Source organism: Gossypium hirsutum, chromosome D06 (assembly GCF_007990345.1).
Source record: "Gossypium hirsutum isolate 1008001.06 chromosome D06, Gossypium_hirsutum_v2.1, whole genome shotgun sequence".
NCBI classification, from domain to species: domain Eukaryota; kingdom Viridiplantae; phylum Streptophyta; class Magnoliopsida; order Malvales; family Malvaceae; genus Gossypium; species Gossypium hirsutum.
The window spans coordinates 3,133,376-3,150,088 of record NC_053442.1 but is presented as its reverse complement, the minus strand read 5'-3'; the positions used below and the strand labels follow the sequence as shown (position 1 = coordinate 3,150,088).

At 34.5% G+C, this 16,713-nt stretch overlaps 1 protein-coding gene across 2 annotated transcripts; it reads right to left on the bottom strand.

Moving 5' to 3' along the window:
- Positions 1-1,095: 1,095 nt before the first annotated feature.
- Positions 1,096-4,922, bottom strand: LOC121218191 (uncharacterized). Of its 2 annotated transcripts, none has more exons than XR_005914398.1 (3): positions 2,254-2,400; positions 1,879-1,951; positions 1,096-1,523 (listed from the first exon to the last, which is right to left on the bottom strand). XR_005914398.1 is itself a non-coding variant. In XM_041095020.1 (3 exons), exons 1-3 carry the CDS (start codon positions 4,890-4,892, stop codon positions 1,239-1,241), a joined length of 552 nt encoding a protein of 183 aa, XP_040950954.1. In that variant the 5' UTR covers positions 4,893-4,922; the 3' UTR covers positions 1,096-1,238. The 2 variants fall into 2 exon arrangements, 1 of the variants encoding a protein (XP_040950954.1); XM_041095020.1 differs by lacking the exons at positions 1,879-1,951; positions 2,254-2,400 and adding exons at positions 4,420-4,477; positions 4,684-4,922.
- Positions 4,923-16,713: the final 11,791 nt, after the last annotated feature.

Genomic DNA, 16,713 nt, shown 5'->3' with positions numbered 1-16,713 from the left:
TACAGAATTTCAAAGAGGATGGTATTGGAAAATGCATTGAACTTAAATGATAGCACGATAACTAAGGTCTGAAATCAATTCAGAAGCAGACACCACGCTTTGTCATCGAATTACCTAGAGGTGAACAAGACCTGGCATGAGAAATTACCATTTGCCCTCATTGCTTGTCGAACATCTGTACTGGGGCAACACCTCTCTTTTTGGTTTACAGGATTGAGGTAGTTTTACCTATTGAAATCCCCTCATTGCTTGTTGGAGGGATTCAATCTCGATGTGATCAGTTGGCCCTAGGAAAAGGGTTAAAAGCTATTCATCAAGGTCGGATGTACCATAAATAAATGATATGAGCTCATAATAAACAGGCTCGTCCTAGAGAATTCCACAGGAGGGCTGGATGTTGAAAGAAGATCCTTCCTCAAAGAAAGGATTCTAGAGGGCAATGAATGCCAAATCGGGAATGTCTCTATATTGTAAAGATGACCATTTTTAGAGGAGCACTGATCCTGAGTGAGATTGTTAATCCTATAAAATCGGATCCAATCAAGAAACACGTCGTTTAAAGAAGAAAAAAGAACCAAGGTGAAAACCCGCAAAGGGCACTTTTGAGTAAAAAAAATGAAAATAAAAATGAAAATGAAAATGAAAATGAAAAATGAAAAATGGAGGGGCTAAGGGGAAAACCCGCAAAGGGCATCTTAGACTAAAGGGGATTTGAGTTGAAAACCCGAAAAGGGCGGCTCAAATATTGATCAGAATGGGGCATGAGGTGATCAGAGCAATTCAAATTTTGATCAGATTGGGGCATGTGGTGATCTTGTTATACCTGAATTAACAGGAAAGGGTAGGCGACATCTTGGGGCATCGACAAAGCAATGTAGATCTCCTAAACACATGTCAAACTCAGAATGGTCTTCAGAAAATTTGTACAGAGAAGTTCAAGCTGCGATATCTGGGGCACCCAATTCTCATATTATTTATATTGAATTTGTTGTTCTTGGAATACTTTATTATTTTCCAAGATATGCATTCCCAACCAATTTCTTTATTATCCTTCTTTACTATTTTGGATAATTTATTCATTTTGAGTTATGCTCATAAATAAAACACTTGATCACCCGATAGATTAAATATTTTAAGTACATCATCCTTCGATAAATTATGGACCAATCTATCATTTTGAAACTCTAATCTGCCATTTACTCTCTGTTAAGAGACAAAGGTGTTATCATTTTAATATATTAAAACACAAAAATAAGAATAAGAGTACACTGTTCGTTAACATAAAGCAAGGACCTGAAGACCATTTCCTGGCTTGCCTTGTGCTGAATCTTCAGGATCAGCACCAACCGGTTCTTGCAGAAATTCATATCGTTCATTTTGGAGATAAATTTAGTCAAATCAATGGCATGGTTAGTGGCATCACAAAGTTTTTGCAGCTCCGCAAGCAGTGTATCATTAGCATTTAATAATGCCTTAACAAGCATGACCTGTTTTAGATCAGTAGAAGCCACTTGATCCAGTGCCTGGTCAACCACATAGTCAAACTATTAGTGCATTAATATTGATTATCAAGGATAACAAGAAGCTGAATTAAAGCAATACAATGAATTTCCCTTATTACCCACATAACCCACAAGAAAAGTTCCATTAAACCCATACCACTTAAATTATGGCTATATTAAACTCTTACAGCTTAAATAATCAAGCCTCATGAAATTCATACATTTTACTAACCATAACCTACATGTAGGGCCCAATTTTTGACCCTAGTCCCAACTACCCAGGCCCAAATACAACACCCAAAGCCCAAACTATCCCACAGCCTAAATGGCCCAAAACAATAATCAAACAAAAAGAAGAAGCAGGAAATCCTAGTACCCCACTTGCCACCGCCCTAAGCTCCGCGCTCCACTTGCCTCTGCTCCACCGCCACTGTCATGGCATCAAGTACCTGCAAACATTTAAAGAGAAACGACAGCACTAACAATGAATGAGATGTATAAAAGCCGAACTTGGCTATCGTTTTAGGGGTTCGGCTTCCCCTATTTTCTTTTTGTAAAAACATCACTTAGAAATATAAAGAAAAGAGAAACAGATTCCAGCAAAAAGAAAGCATAAAAGGATCCAATGTCTCTTCCCTTTTTTATTTTTATTTTTATTTCATTTCGAAACCATCTATCAATTTACCATTTTTTATACACACAGCAAATACATTTATATATAAAAAGGGAGTTAAAAAAGGGAGAGTTATACCTGCTTTTAGATCATCTGAAAAGAGGGATTTTGGCCCTCCGATTATCGTGTACGGCGGTGCCGGCACTGGTGACCAGTGGCCGGAAAGACGGCGATTGGCTTGACGCCGTCTGGGCCCTCAGACCCGTCTGTAGAAAACAAAACCTTTTTTTTTAAAAACAGAGAAGAAATGATTTTTTTAAAAGAATTTCGGGCTTATATAGGGCCCTCCAAACTACGTCGTTTCACCTCTAGGATCCGCACGTTTTTGTTCGAGGGGATATTTTCTACTTTAGTCCTCCCGCTTTTTAAGGATTGTTTAATTAACTTTTTTGTTTTTTAATTTTTTCCCCGTAATATTTTCATGATTACAAATTAATCCTCGCTGGAACGGTGCCGTTTAACCAAAATGGGAAAATTTCCCTTTCGCTCCTCTCTCTTTCGCGTGCCTTACTATTTAATCCTTTTATTTTTATTTTTAATTTCGAGCCCAAAGTTTAATGTTGTTTTCAATTTAATCCTATTTTACTGTTTAGCTTATTTTATTTTAAAAATTAATTGTTTCAACATCATTAATATTATTATATAATATAATTACTATATTATTATTGTTATTATAATACTTGTACATTACACATATTTTATACTTCGTAATCTATATATTTATTGATGTATTTTGTTTTTTTTACATGCATATTTTAAAACATATATATATATACATACCTATATTTTATAATCTATATATATACATGCATTTTTATTTATAATTATAAAGTGTACATGCCTACGTTATCTTAATATATATACACATACTTTACAATATATATATAAGCATACATTTATCCTTTTATTATTATTTATGTACATATTTACGTATTTATATACTTTTCTAATATATATTATATATATTTTATACCTTATATTATTTATATATCTTTATATACACATTTTTTATTTTCATATATATATTTAATAAATCTTATATATATATATCTTTTATACATATTTTTAATTTTTATATACACATGCTTGCATATTCCTTATTATATATACACATTTACATATGCATATACCCTTTTGCATCTGTTCACTTATTTATTTGTTTATTCACGCTAACCTACTTATATACTCATTGTTCAGCATGTTATTAATTCATTTTTTCATATCTCATTTTGTTGCTATCGTTCGTATCACGTCACACTATCGTATTTATTGTTATTTCGCATGCGTATCCAATGTAATTTATTTTCGCATTCTTTATATTTTTACTTTATTCAATATATAAAAACTTATTTTTTTCGTGTTTCGATTATTCAAAAGATTGTACCCTAACTTACGGGGTTTTGATTTTCTCGACAAATCTAAAAACGCGAATCATTTTAAACAAAGTTTCTTAAATGCTCTCGGGAATTAACGAAAAGTCGTGTTTTAACTCACGGGACATGATCTCTTTCCTAAACTCGAGATAATCAAAGATCTTTTAAAATAAATAAATTTTGGCAATTCATTCGCGCCTCAGGAATTCAAGACATTGTGTCCTAACTTACGGGATGCGATTCTTTTTCTCGATCAACATGAAGTATGCCATTTTTCTTTTCAAATATTTTTCGTATTTCAATAAAAGATCGTATTTTAAATCTCTTCAAAGTTTACAATTTTCGAAATTAAGACATTAACTAATCAACTAGGTACCAATTTTTGGGCGTTACGAGGGTGCTAATCCTTCCTCGTACGTAACCGACTCCCGAACCTGTTTTTTACAATTTTGTGGGCCAAAATCGTTATTTTAATAAAATCAAATCGTTTATTAAAAACAACCACTTTTCGAGGTGACCCGATCACACCTCATCAAAAAAGATTGGTGGCGACTCCCACATTCGATTTCATTTTTTTTCAAAACCCAAGTCGACCCCGTTTTATCAAAAAATGGTGTCAACACTACAATTTCCACCAGTCCAATGAATAGACTAGATCCACAATAAGGTAATAAACTTTGTTCTCATGCACACACCTTGTACACTAGATTCTGAGATTATATTACAGCCATAGAACATTTATCCATGCCACATTCCAGTAGTGACACCAAAAATCTATTGAATGTAATGCCACAATCAAGCAGAAGCACAAATGGGAAAGCTATGGTTAAGGGTAGTTATTGCATTTCAATTTTAAAAGTTTAGAACAAACCTGAGTAGATCCATCAATGCTTTCACCAGAAACATCATTAGTTGTAGAATAAGCAATGCCGAAATGATTCAACAGGTCAAGTTACTTCAACATATCATCAAAGCACAATTTTACTTTAATAAATGAAACCACCCCTCTCCCTTTATCTCATTCCCCCCAAACAACCACCCCCGCCACCACCCTGAAAAAGGTTCGGAAGAGGAGATGAGAGGAATACGGTTGGTGAGAAGGTTAGTCATCATTGTTTCTAGATCTGAGACAAACCTGGGTACCTTCGTGTGGACCTTGCGAGAACCAGTTTTTAGCAGAGTCGTGTGAACACTTACATCCACAAGAACAGCATGAAATGCATCAAAGTAAACAGGGCAATAAGAATGAAGTCCTAAAAGAGCTTTAGGAGGAATTGGGAATTCATGGATGGCAGCCGGGCAATAATCAGGAGAAGCCCAAAAATCAGAACTGATTGAATGCATCCCAATCAATTATGGGCAGTTTTAACTTAGAAAAAAAATTGATAAGAGAAATGAAACACATTAGCACAAGGAATATAAGTATAAACTTTAAATTTTAATCATCCATGCGTAAATAGGAGTTCTTAACTTACCCATTCACCAATACAGGAGCATATAGAAGCTCAAACTCCAAGATGGCAGCTGATGAGGGAGGACCCTGTCGGATAATGCTACATCAGTGCCAAAATGAGAAACAAAATTGACTTTCATGGCTAGACAATAGCCAAACAGAATCAAAGTAGAAAAGCTTCTATACATTTCCTTTCTGAGTAGCAAAATTAGATTGAAAGAAAACCCTGTCGACTTTCAGGAAGATCCAATATCATTTCTATTTTCATATGGTTGGAGTAGAGATTTTAGCATCTGTTAGATTAGAGGTATCAGAAGGCAGAGAAAGGTTTCTGGTTGGTAACGTATTTGGTGTGCTTCCCTGTTCAAGGGAATGCAGAAATACACAAGAAAGAGATTGGCTACCTGATTTTCAGGAATAGGTAGATCAAAGGCAACCATGATAGAGAGATAAACATCCTGTCTCGCATATTTGATTCGAAAAGGCTGTGCTGCAAAACTGTTGTCCGTACCATCAATCCTCCATACTCCAAATATTTCATCAGAAACAAGACTTGGGGCTGCAAGATCTTCTAATCTTATTAACAAAGAATTGCTCTCTAAAACACTACTGCATTAAGCTTTCAGAGTGAAGTATAAAACTCATTAAATAAGTAGGAGAAAACAACAAATAGTTCAAAAAACAATTCACCGTTCAACAGAATGAAAACCAATTGTCAGTTTTAATTAAGAATGTAAAGGACATTATATCTATTTGCTTCAACTACATCAAAATCAATCGATCAGCTAATATAGCATGCTCTTCTATCAGCAAGGACACTTCTCCTGTCTTTTATTCTTTTTTTGCGCGAAAATCTGTCAAATTAGACCGGTCAATTATAGTAAAAAATCGGAGCAACGGCCCCTCTCGAGTCTTGCCGACTAATCCGGTTCGGTCTTGGTTCGGGTCTCTTATCCGCCCATTTACCCGCCTTTGAGATTAGGAAGTTGGGCTTAAGGCCCATTATTAATTAGTTAACTAATTTATAAGTTGGATTGATTGATAAGATATTAAAAAATTATATTAATATTTATATATTTTATAGTTAAATTTAAATATTTTCATTTTAAAATTAAGTTAAAGTTTTTTTTAAGTTTTTATAATTTGAAAAAAATTTAGATTTAATTATTGTGTGTTTAATACGATATATGATTTGATTGAAAATAAAGATAGACAAATTGATAAATTTGATAGAAAATAATAATAATATAAATGATTGAATTATGATTTTTAAATCGATAAATAAGATATTAAATTTTTAATTTTTAAAATATAAAATCAAATATCAAACTCTACCAAAATGCGATTTAGAGCATATTTTGACCATTAAAAGCAAAAAAAAAAGGTTTTTCATGAAGAATTTTATGTTAATTATATAGTTCACGCAAATTATCTTTCCTGAATTTTTATTCATTGAAATAAATAAATTTAAACTAATATTTAATAATTTTTATATATTTTTTAATTTTGTTATATAAATATTCATGAAACTATAGACTTGTCAATCTCATAAAATAAAAAATAATTGAAAAAATAAAAAATAAAAAACCCTTTTCCTTTATTTGATAATAAAATGAAGGGAATAAATCCTAAAACATACAGTTCTTAGGCACCAATAAAATAGTGCCACATCTTAAAATCTAAAGATAATAAAGTATTATTATACATTCATCTATGTCTATTATCTTCTCCAACTTAATTTAAATTTAATTTACTTAAAATAATTAATATTTTAAATTATAAACAAACATATTTTTTTTCTTTTACAATTTTTAATCATTTTTATGTTTTCCATAAGTTAATTTTTTTATGCAACTAATTTAACAAAAAAAGGTTTCTAGGTAGTGGATTTTTTTTCTTTTTTTTTTTCATTTTAATTTCTTTTTATTTCATATTATATATTTTTTAAAAGTAAAAATTATATTGCATTAAATCTTTTCAATTATACAATACAATATTTTCTTCATGTCTTAGTTAAGCAAATATGTCGATTTTAAAAAGAAATTAGGATTTTAGGCCGTTCTTTCCCGAAATTTAGGGAAATAGTATTTTATATATAAAACATTAAAATAAAATAAAAATTTATAAAAATTCATAGAAAATCATAAAAATGCATTTTTAATGATTTAATATATAAAATGTTTGTTTTTTTTCACATGGAACCATCTTAGTATGCCACGGGGTAAAAACAGCCAGGAAAAAACTGGCACCCATAGCTTTGTAACCTTGATCGTTTACTTTAATGGTCAAAAAGTTTAATTGATTGTAATTTTAACGTTCAATGGCTCAAATGAGTGAAATAAAAAAATTTAGGGGATTTATTGGTAAAAGAAAGAAGATGTAGCCAAATAAACAACAGCAACAATGTTGAACCTTGAAATTCTGTTGTTGTGTATTCAGTGTAAATTGTATTATATGTGGTTAATAATTGTAAATTGCAGCGTTGAATAATGAAATTTCCAATATCTGCATTGATGATTAAATTGCAAAATTCAATAAATTTAAAGGGAATCTTAATGGAATTATACATATTGATTTCAAACGGTGAAGTAAAAGTAATTTAATTTATAGCTGAAGAGTCTGCAATCTATTAGCGACACTTGTGATGCTGACAAGTTGGAGAAAGAAGAGACATTGATCAACTCACAAATTCGATTGCAAGAAGATGCTAAAAAGGCTAAAAGGAAAAACCAAAAAAATGGAAAAAGTAGTCAAGGATTGGCTGTCGAAGGCTGAAAAGGCCTTGAAAATAAAATGCAAGCAAATCCAAAGTGTTGCAATTGCTTTCCTAATTTGTGTTGGAACATGACGAGACCTTCTCTTCATCGTTTTGTTCGTACGACATGAAGAGCTTCCATAAAGCATTTTTTGACCTACATGAATTCCTCGAAGCATTGGTTTACGAGTCAAAATATATAGCTACTTCTCGAACTTCGAATGTCATCTTTTGGTTTACGAGTACATGCCAAATGGAAACCTTTGGGATGTTCTACATAAAGGATGGTTCCATTTCGCACTTGGGTTTGCACAAGGCTTAGCATACCTTCCCCATCATCTATTACCACCAATCATTCATAGACATCAAACCAACCAACATCCTACTTGATATGAATTATCAACCCAAAGTTGCCGATTTCAGAATAGCCAAAGTATTGAAAGATTCAGCCTCTACAATCATAGCAGGCACATATGGTTACTTAGCCCCTGGTAAGACACGTCATGTTATTTCATATGTTATTTCATTTTGTTGTTGTTGAACTTAATGTGATTGTTGGTTATGACAGAGTATGCATATTCGAATAAAGTGACAATGAAGTGCGATGTTTATAGTTTCGGGGTGGTGTTGATGGTGTTGCGGAAGCGACGATAATATTAATAACAATATTATCAGAAATATTTAGATAATTATTATGCCAACAATTATACTAAGAAAATTCCCAGTTAAATTGGAGGGGTCACAATGGTCCCGCTTAAAACCCAACAACTAGACAGAACTCACTTAGATATTTATAGCAATAATAACTAAATAAATATAACCAACATAAAGCTATTAAATAAAAGCAAACAAATAAGAAATATAATACCAGAGTTTTAACGAGGTTCGGCCAATTTAGCTTACGTCCTCGGACACTACCAAATTAATATTTCCTCTAGAAATATTACAAAGGAGAAGATTTTGGGATGATACAACCAAAGGGGGAGGGGTTCTATATATAACAAACCAAACCCCTCCCTTTCTATCTTTTCCTAATGTGGGATATTGCCAATATTCAACAAATCTCCACCTTGGCGATATTCCACATCTTCGAACATCTTCTCATAACACAAACTTCAATAGTGTCTTCAAATTTGCAACCAATCGCCTTCTTCCCTTTTGGTAGTTGTGCCAGCTTCCACGTCTTGTTTTTCTCTAGAGATTGCATTTCCTCTTCCATTGCACCTAACCATCTATTATTCTCTAAACTCTGAATGGCTTCGGTGTAAGTGGATGGAATATTATCAACAACTGGAAGTGCATAAGCTACCATGTCAGTGAAACGAGCAGGTTTCTGAATTTCTCGTCTCTGCCTTCTGACTGCAATTGGCTCTGATTGCTGTTGAGGTTCTTGGGTAGAAACCTCTTCCTCATCTGACTCTGCATCTGCCAATGAAGAATCACTAGTGGTACCTTTTGCTGGAATTACCACACTCTGCTCAAACTCCACCTGCTGCGGAGTACACTCCACCTGCTGTGAAGTACTACTCACTCCTTCTGGATTTACCTTATTCAACATGGCAGATTCATGAAAGGTAACATCCCTACTGATTATCGTCTTCTTTGCCTCTAGACACCACAAACGATATCCCTTAACACCAGCATTGAAGCCCATGAATAGAGCCTTCTTTGCTCTTGGATCTAACTTTGATTCTTTCACATGATAATATGCAATAGAACCAAAAATGCGCAAGGTGTCATAATCAGTAGCAGGTTTTCCATACCATTTCTCCAAAGGAGTCTTGCCATTTATAGCAGATGATGGCAAATGATTGATGAGATGTTGAGCGTACGTCACAGCCTCAGTCCAAAACTTTCTATCTAATCCAGCATTAGATAACATACATCGAACTTTCTCCACAAGCGTTCGATTCATACGCTCTGCCACCCCATTCTGTTGCGGTGTTCCACCTACGGTGAAGTGCCTTACTATGCCACAATCTTGGCATATCTTCAGGAAAGGATCGCTTTTATATTCTCCACCGTTGTCTGATCGGAGAACCTTAATCTTCCTTCCTGTCTGATTTTCAACTTTAGTTTTCCACTTAAGGAAAACTTCAAGCACCTCATCTTTGTTCTTCATAGGAAACACCCAAACTCGTCTGGAAAAATCATCAATAAAGGTGACAAAATAACGTCTTCCTCCAAGTGATGGAGTCTTGGACGGTCCCCATACATCAGAATGCACATAATCCAGAATACCTTTAGTATTGTGAATCCCAGTGCCAAATTTCACCCTTCGTTGTTTTCCCAGAACACAATGCTCGCAAAATTCAAGTTTGCAAGTCTTTGTACCTTTCAATAATCCTTGCTTGGCTAGAGTTTGCAAGGATTTTTCACCAGCATGGCCCAAACGCATATGCCACAGCTGTGTTGCCTCAGCGTCCTTCTTGGTACTCGAAATTGCTGCTGCTGTTGTCCCGACCACTGTACTACCTTGGTAGTAATACAGATTGTTCTTTCTTATGCCTTTCAACATCACCAATGCTCTTGAAGTTGCTTTAAGAACTCCATCTCGTATTGTCACAACTAGGCCTTTAGATTCTAACGACCCCAAAGAGATGAGATTCTTCTTCAACTTTGGGACATATCGTACATCCCGCAAAATTCTAGTAGATCCATCATGACTCCTCAGTTTAATTGAACCTATCCCGGCTATTTTACATGTGTTATCATTACCCATGTAAACAACCCCTTCATCTAGTTTTTGAAATTCAAAGAACCATTCCCGAATGGGACACATATGATAGGAACAACCAGAATCCATGATCCACTCATCTGCATATAATGTTGAAGATGTCATACTAAGAGAAAAGTCTGACTCTGCTTCACTATTGCATTCTGCAACATTTGCATCTTGCGGAGTCTTCCCTTTTTTCTTCAATTTTGGACAATCTTTCTTCCAATGTCCTTTTTCTTTGCAAAAAGAACATTCATCTTTGGCAACAGCTCGACCTTTGGACTTTCTTCTCTTCCCCTTAGACTGACTTTGCTGACGACCTCTTGTTACCAATGCTTCCACTGCTGCTTCACCTGAACCTTTCAACTTATCCTTTCGGCGTAGTTCATAGCTATACAATGCAGCAGTTACTTCATTGAAAGTTACTTCCGATTTTCCATGAAGTAGAGTAGTTTCAAGGTACTCAAACTCCTCAGGAAGCGATCCCAACAACATTAACGCCAAGTCTTCGTCTTCAAAAGTCACATCCAAATTCAACAAATCAGCCACCAGCTGATTAAAATTGGTAATGTGCTCGTTCATCGTGGTACCAGGAACATAACTGAAACGAAACAGTCTTTTCTTCATATGTAACTTATTTTGACTGTTCTTCTTCAGAAATTTCTCCTCCAATGCTTTCCACAATTTACTTGCAGAAGTCTCTTTACTGAATGCATACTTCTGCTCTCTGGAAAGACATGATCGAATTGTACCACATGCCAATCGGTTGATGGTCTTCCATTCTTTATCATCAACCCCTTCTGGTTTTTCTTCCTCAATGGCAATATCTAGACCCTGTTGAAAGAGGGCATCTAGAAGCTCACTTTGCCACATGCCGAAATGACCTGTTCCATCAAAAATTTCCACTACAAATCTCGTATTTGCAGTTCCAATCCTCGGCAAAATGTACGAAGTGGAAGTTGTTGATATGGATGGTTTTTCTTCTGTCATTTTTGCCATAGCTTCTACTTAATAGCCACCAAATGCAGAATACCCACAAGCTTTAGGAAATGTTTCTGATGTGTAAGATCAGACTAAGCTGCAAACACAGAGCATACTACAAAACCTTGGCTCGGATACCAATTGTTGCGGAAGCGACGATAATATTAATAACAATATTATCAGAAATATTTAGATAATTATTATGCCAACAATTATACTAAGAAAATTCCCAGTTAAATTGGAGGGGTCACAATGGTCCCGCTTAAAACCCAACAACTAGACAGAACTCACTTAGATATTTATAGCAATAATAACTAAATAAATATAACCAACATAAAGCTATTAAATAAAAGCAAACAAATAAGAAATAAAATACCAGAGTTTTAACGAGGTTCGGCCAATTTAGCTTACGTCCTCGGACACTACCAAATTAATATTTCCTCTAGAAATATTACAAAGGAGAAGATTTTGGGATGATACAACCAAAGGGGGAGGGGTTCTATATATAACAAACCAAACCCCCTCCCTTTCTATCTTTTCCTAATGTGGGATATTGCCAATATTCAACAGATGGAACTAATAACAGGGAAGAAACCAGTGGATGCCGATTTCGGAGAGTAAAAGAACATTGCATATTGGGTTACAACAAAGCTGGATACAAAGGAAGGGGTAATGGAGGTCATACACAAGAACTTGGGGTCATTTAAGGATGAGATGATTCAAGTTCTTAGAATTGCAATGAGTTGTACGTGTAAGAATCCATCTCAACGTCCAACAATGAATGAGCTTGTTCAATTGTTGATTCAGACAGACCTTTGCTTAATAGATCCTTACAAGTTTTCAACAAAGACCAGAGAAGCATCAAATGTCACAGAGAACCAATCAGAAGAGGTAGAATCATAACAACTTAAAGCTTTTTCTCTTTTGATTAAATTTTGCTGATTTAAATCACTATAAACTACTTTATGGCAACACACAGCATGTATATGAAATCATTGCATAGCTTCCAATAGCTTTGCTCTCTGTATGTATGTATGTATGTATGTATTACAAGGACCCGACACCAAAGCAAACATCAAGAAGCACAAAACATGCTATTAAATTTTTTTCTCATATTTATCTAAGTTGGTGAGGAAGCCGAACTGAGTCAGACGACGATGGCCTGAACTCTGGAAGAAAGAACGACAATGAGTGTTCTTTCGAAGATAAGAGTGAACAGAATGAGGAAGAAATGAAAGGAGTGATTTGCGAAAGTAAAACCCTCAAAAAAGAAAATGACAGATGCAACTGACGAGACGAGGTGCTCACTTCCCGTTTCACTATGCTTGGTTGTTTTGTATTTTATTTAGTTTTGAGCTTTTTTTTTTAACAGGCCTAGTGGCCTTTTATTTATTTAAACTTTGTTTGCTTTTAATAAATAAAATATAGTCCATTTTATAACAAAAAGTTAAACTTTTAAGTTGGAGATAGGGTGACAAAAAAAGAGTAGATATATTCATTCAAATCAGTACATGAATTGTTCTAAAAAATCCAGATTCTAAAAGAGAGTAAAAAGTACCTAATGATGAACTATTTGATTGAATCAGATAGTTTACTAACAAGAAGGAAACAATGCTTGTTTTTCACAATGCTGGGCTCTCAAGTTGAGTTTCCCACTTTGTGCCTGAAATGATAAAAGCAGTGGCAGTAAATTGGTAAAATTGGGTTAAACAATTCACAATAAGAAAGTTCTAAAAAAATGTAGATGATGATGATGGTTCATGGTTGATTGAAACATTATAAAGGCCACTCATATATAAAGAACTTGAAGTCCTAATTTGTGTATATGCAGGGAGATATATGACAAAACTTTGGCTATCACTCAACTTATTGAGACTTTGAAAAAACACCAGTTATATGTTGAAACTCTATTCTAGCATAATTGCAACCAAATTCAAAATATATGTAGAATATAATTAATTATCAAACCAATTGGGTATAATAATTGCAACCAAAGTGATAGAAGGAAAACATTTTTCCGTTCACAGTACAACAAAACTCTCATTACAGGATTTATGTGTAAAATGGTTAAAGGTTGGATACTTCTTTTCATCATGGCATAAGGAAAACAGTGTGTCAAGCTTCACCAGGACACAAGTGATACTATATGTGATACGGGGTTGCGCGCGGACCAAGATCGAGTTGCCAAGTCACGAGAAACTCCTACGAAAACCCTAAACAATTAGATCTGAAACGAAACAGAAAATTAAAAGATTAGATTTTTGAATTTTCAGATCTGAAATAAAATCCCCAAATCAGCAAAGAATCAAATTGAGAATAGAAATAAGTGTTAGGGTTCTTGAAACCCTCAAGGAGATTGTGATTCTGCCCAATTGAACACCAAGATAGTTTTCCCCAAATTTCGACAATCTAATTTCACCCAAAAGAGTATGGAAAAACCCTAGAAATTGGGGATTTTTGGGCTGATTCCTTAAGATAGAAAAAGGCTGAAAACACAATAAGAACAGAAAATAGATTAGATAATGATTCAGCACAAGTAGAAATAAAGAAAGAATTGACAGTAAGAAATTAAAAGATAAGTCCTAAGAAGCCTTGAAATCTCGAAAGATCTCACAACTCCCTTCAAACGGCTCTAATCTCCCCTCCAAAGAATATCAATGGCAAGAAGAAGGTTGAAGATGGCTCCCACAATCAAAAAGATTGTTAAAACAACTTCTAAAGAAAACTCAAGAGAAAATCCTTGAAGAACTCAAAGAGAACTTTCACTCAAATCAAATCTGAAATTTTCAATGTAATTGTAATGTAATGTAGGGTGGCTGGCCAAGCCATATAAATAGGCCTTTCAAATGTTTTCCTAATTTAATTAGAACACTAAAACTAAAACTAAAAAAAAACTCCTAATTATTTTAATATGAAAATTCGGCCAAGGGTCTTTTATTTGGGACTCTTGGACTGAATATAAAAATTTAAACTAAATAAAATAAATAAATAAATAAATAAAAATAAAACTTTACAACTTGGGCCACTTTGACAATTTGGCCTGATTTTCAACTAAGTATGGGTGGATTTCTTGATTGGGCTTGGAATCTTCTTATTGGGCCTCGCCTTCAAGAATTTGGGCTTTTGTGACTCGTATCATTCCCCCTTCCTCAAAAGATTCGTCCTCGAATCTGAAAAATCAAATGAACTCGACTTTCCTCTATCGAACGGGAGTAATGGCAATTGAGTCCACTGGAAAGAATAGCCATGAAATAGTAAATAGCAACGGAAACAAGCTTGTAGTCCAATCATAAGCATAACAGAACAGGTATAACGCATGTGAATGGACAGATTCAGATTACCATGCAAACAATCTAATTTACTCACCACTGCCTCGTCAAATATTTGAAACAAAGATGGACATGTTTTAAGGCATTCAGTCGTCTCACATTGTTCCCACAAACCATGAATAAATTGCGAGTAATAAATCAAATGGTAAACATAATCGTCACAATTAGGTATTTGAAAAGATTTACATGGTTCACAGAGTTGCATAATCATACCATGCATTAATCGACGGTCTATAGATTCACTCACACATGCATTATCAAAAACAAGAATCTTTTTATCAACCATCAAAACAGATAGATCATCAATAAATAAAATAGGACAGTCAAGCACGTTTCGATCTAAGTGTTCATCAACACGATCTTTATCACTATTCGAGGAGTACAAAAGTGTTTCAAAGGTTTCAAGCATCTTACCTCGATAAGCAGAAGAATAAGGGTCGATTTTACCTTTTTCATTTAAAACAAACCTTCGCTCATCGGGGGCATAGTGTAGTCGAATCTCCGTTGTTGAGTTAACCTTTGTCAAATGGAACTCAAACTTCATGTACAACCACATAAACTGTTTAAGGCACGAATATAAATTGAAAACAAATTTGGAAAATTTCGTTACCTTATTCTCCAAAACAGATTTGGACGAATTCGAGGATTTTACACAAGGTAAATCAAGAGAATAACAAATCACGCTTCTTTTCGTAATGACTTTATCAACCACAATCGAAGAGTAACAATTAATCGGATCAAAATGAGGGGATCTTTTAAGAACTAAGTCACCAAAAGTTTTATTAATAATTTTCAAATCTGCACTGGACTCGGTTTCTAAAATTTCCTTACATCGCTTACCTTCGGGATCATGTAGTGTGATTTCATCTTTGCCTAAGTTGATCGTATGAAAGCGTCTTTCATTTGAGAGGTATTGAAGTTGAAAGTTATCTTTCGATCTTTCGGGAACCTGAAAAGTAGCAACACAAGAAAAATTCATATCTTGGTTAGTGGAAACATTCCTCACTAGCCTTTCCTCGTCTTTTTCTTTTGTTTCTTTTTCTAACTCATTTTCTCTTCTTTCTTCAACTTCTTTTTCAATTTTTTTTCTGTTTCACATTCCTTTTTACTCTCAATCTCTTTTTGCTCTTTTTCATTCTCTTTTTCTTTTTCCTCACTTGTTTTAACAGAATTTTTCAGTTTGATTTGGTCCTCATGGACTTGTTCCAGAGTGAGCGGCACTAAGGTGAGTTTTTTTTCCTTGATGCTTGAAAGAATACCTATTGGTACGACCATCGTGAGTGACTTTTCGATCCAGTTGCCACGGTTCTCCTAGCAACAAATGGCAGGCTTGAATAGGCATTACGTCGCACACAACTTCGTCTTGATACTTACCGATAGAAAATGCGATGCGCACTTGTTGAGTGACCCTAAATTGGCCTTCGTTGCTAAGCCCTTGTAGTTGATAAGGTTGTGGATGCTTGGTAGTGGTTAAGCAAAGCTTTTCCACCATCGTCGTGCTGGCTATGTTCGAGCAATTTTCACCATCAATAATAACTCTACAAAGCTTACCTTGTACGTGGCAGCGAGTATGAAAGAGATGTTCTTGTTGCTGCTCGCTCTTTGGTTTTGCCAAAGATGATTGTCCACGATCATGAAAATCATCATCCATTCTAATGACACGTCGAGGGTCGCGCCTCTGGGGTTGGTTATCCCTATCTTCTTTGATTGGATTTCGATATTGAGGTTCTTGATTCAATTGCACCTCATTGATGGTAGCAGTCAAAGCTCGAAGAGCAGCAGCCTGTTCATCCAACTGTTGTTGGAATTTTTTAAATATGTCACTATTATTATCACCTGTAGACATTTTTTTTAAAACCTGCAAAACACTCAACACTCAAAAATAAAAGTTATCAAACCTCACCGTTAATCACTCAAAAAGAAAAAAT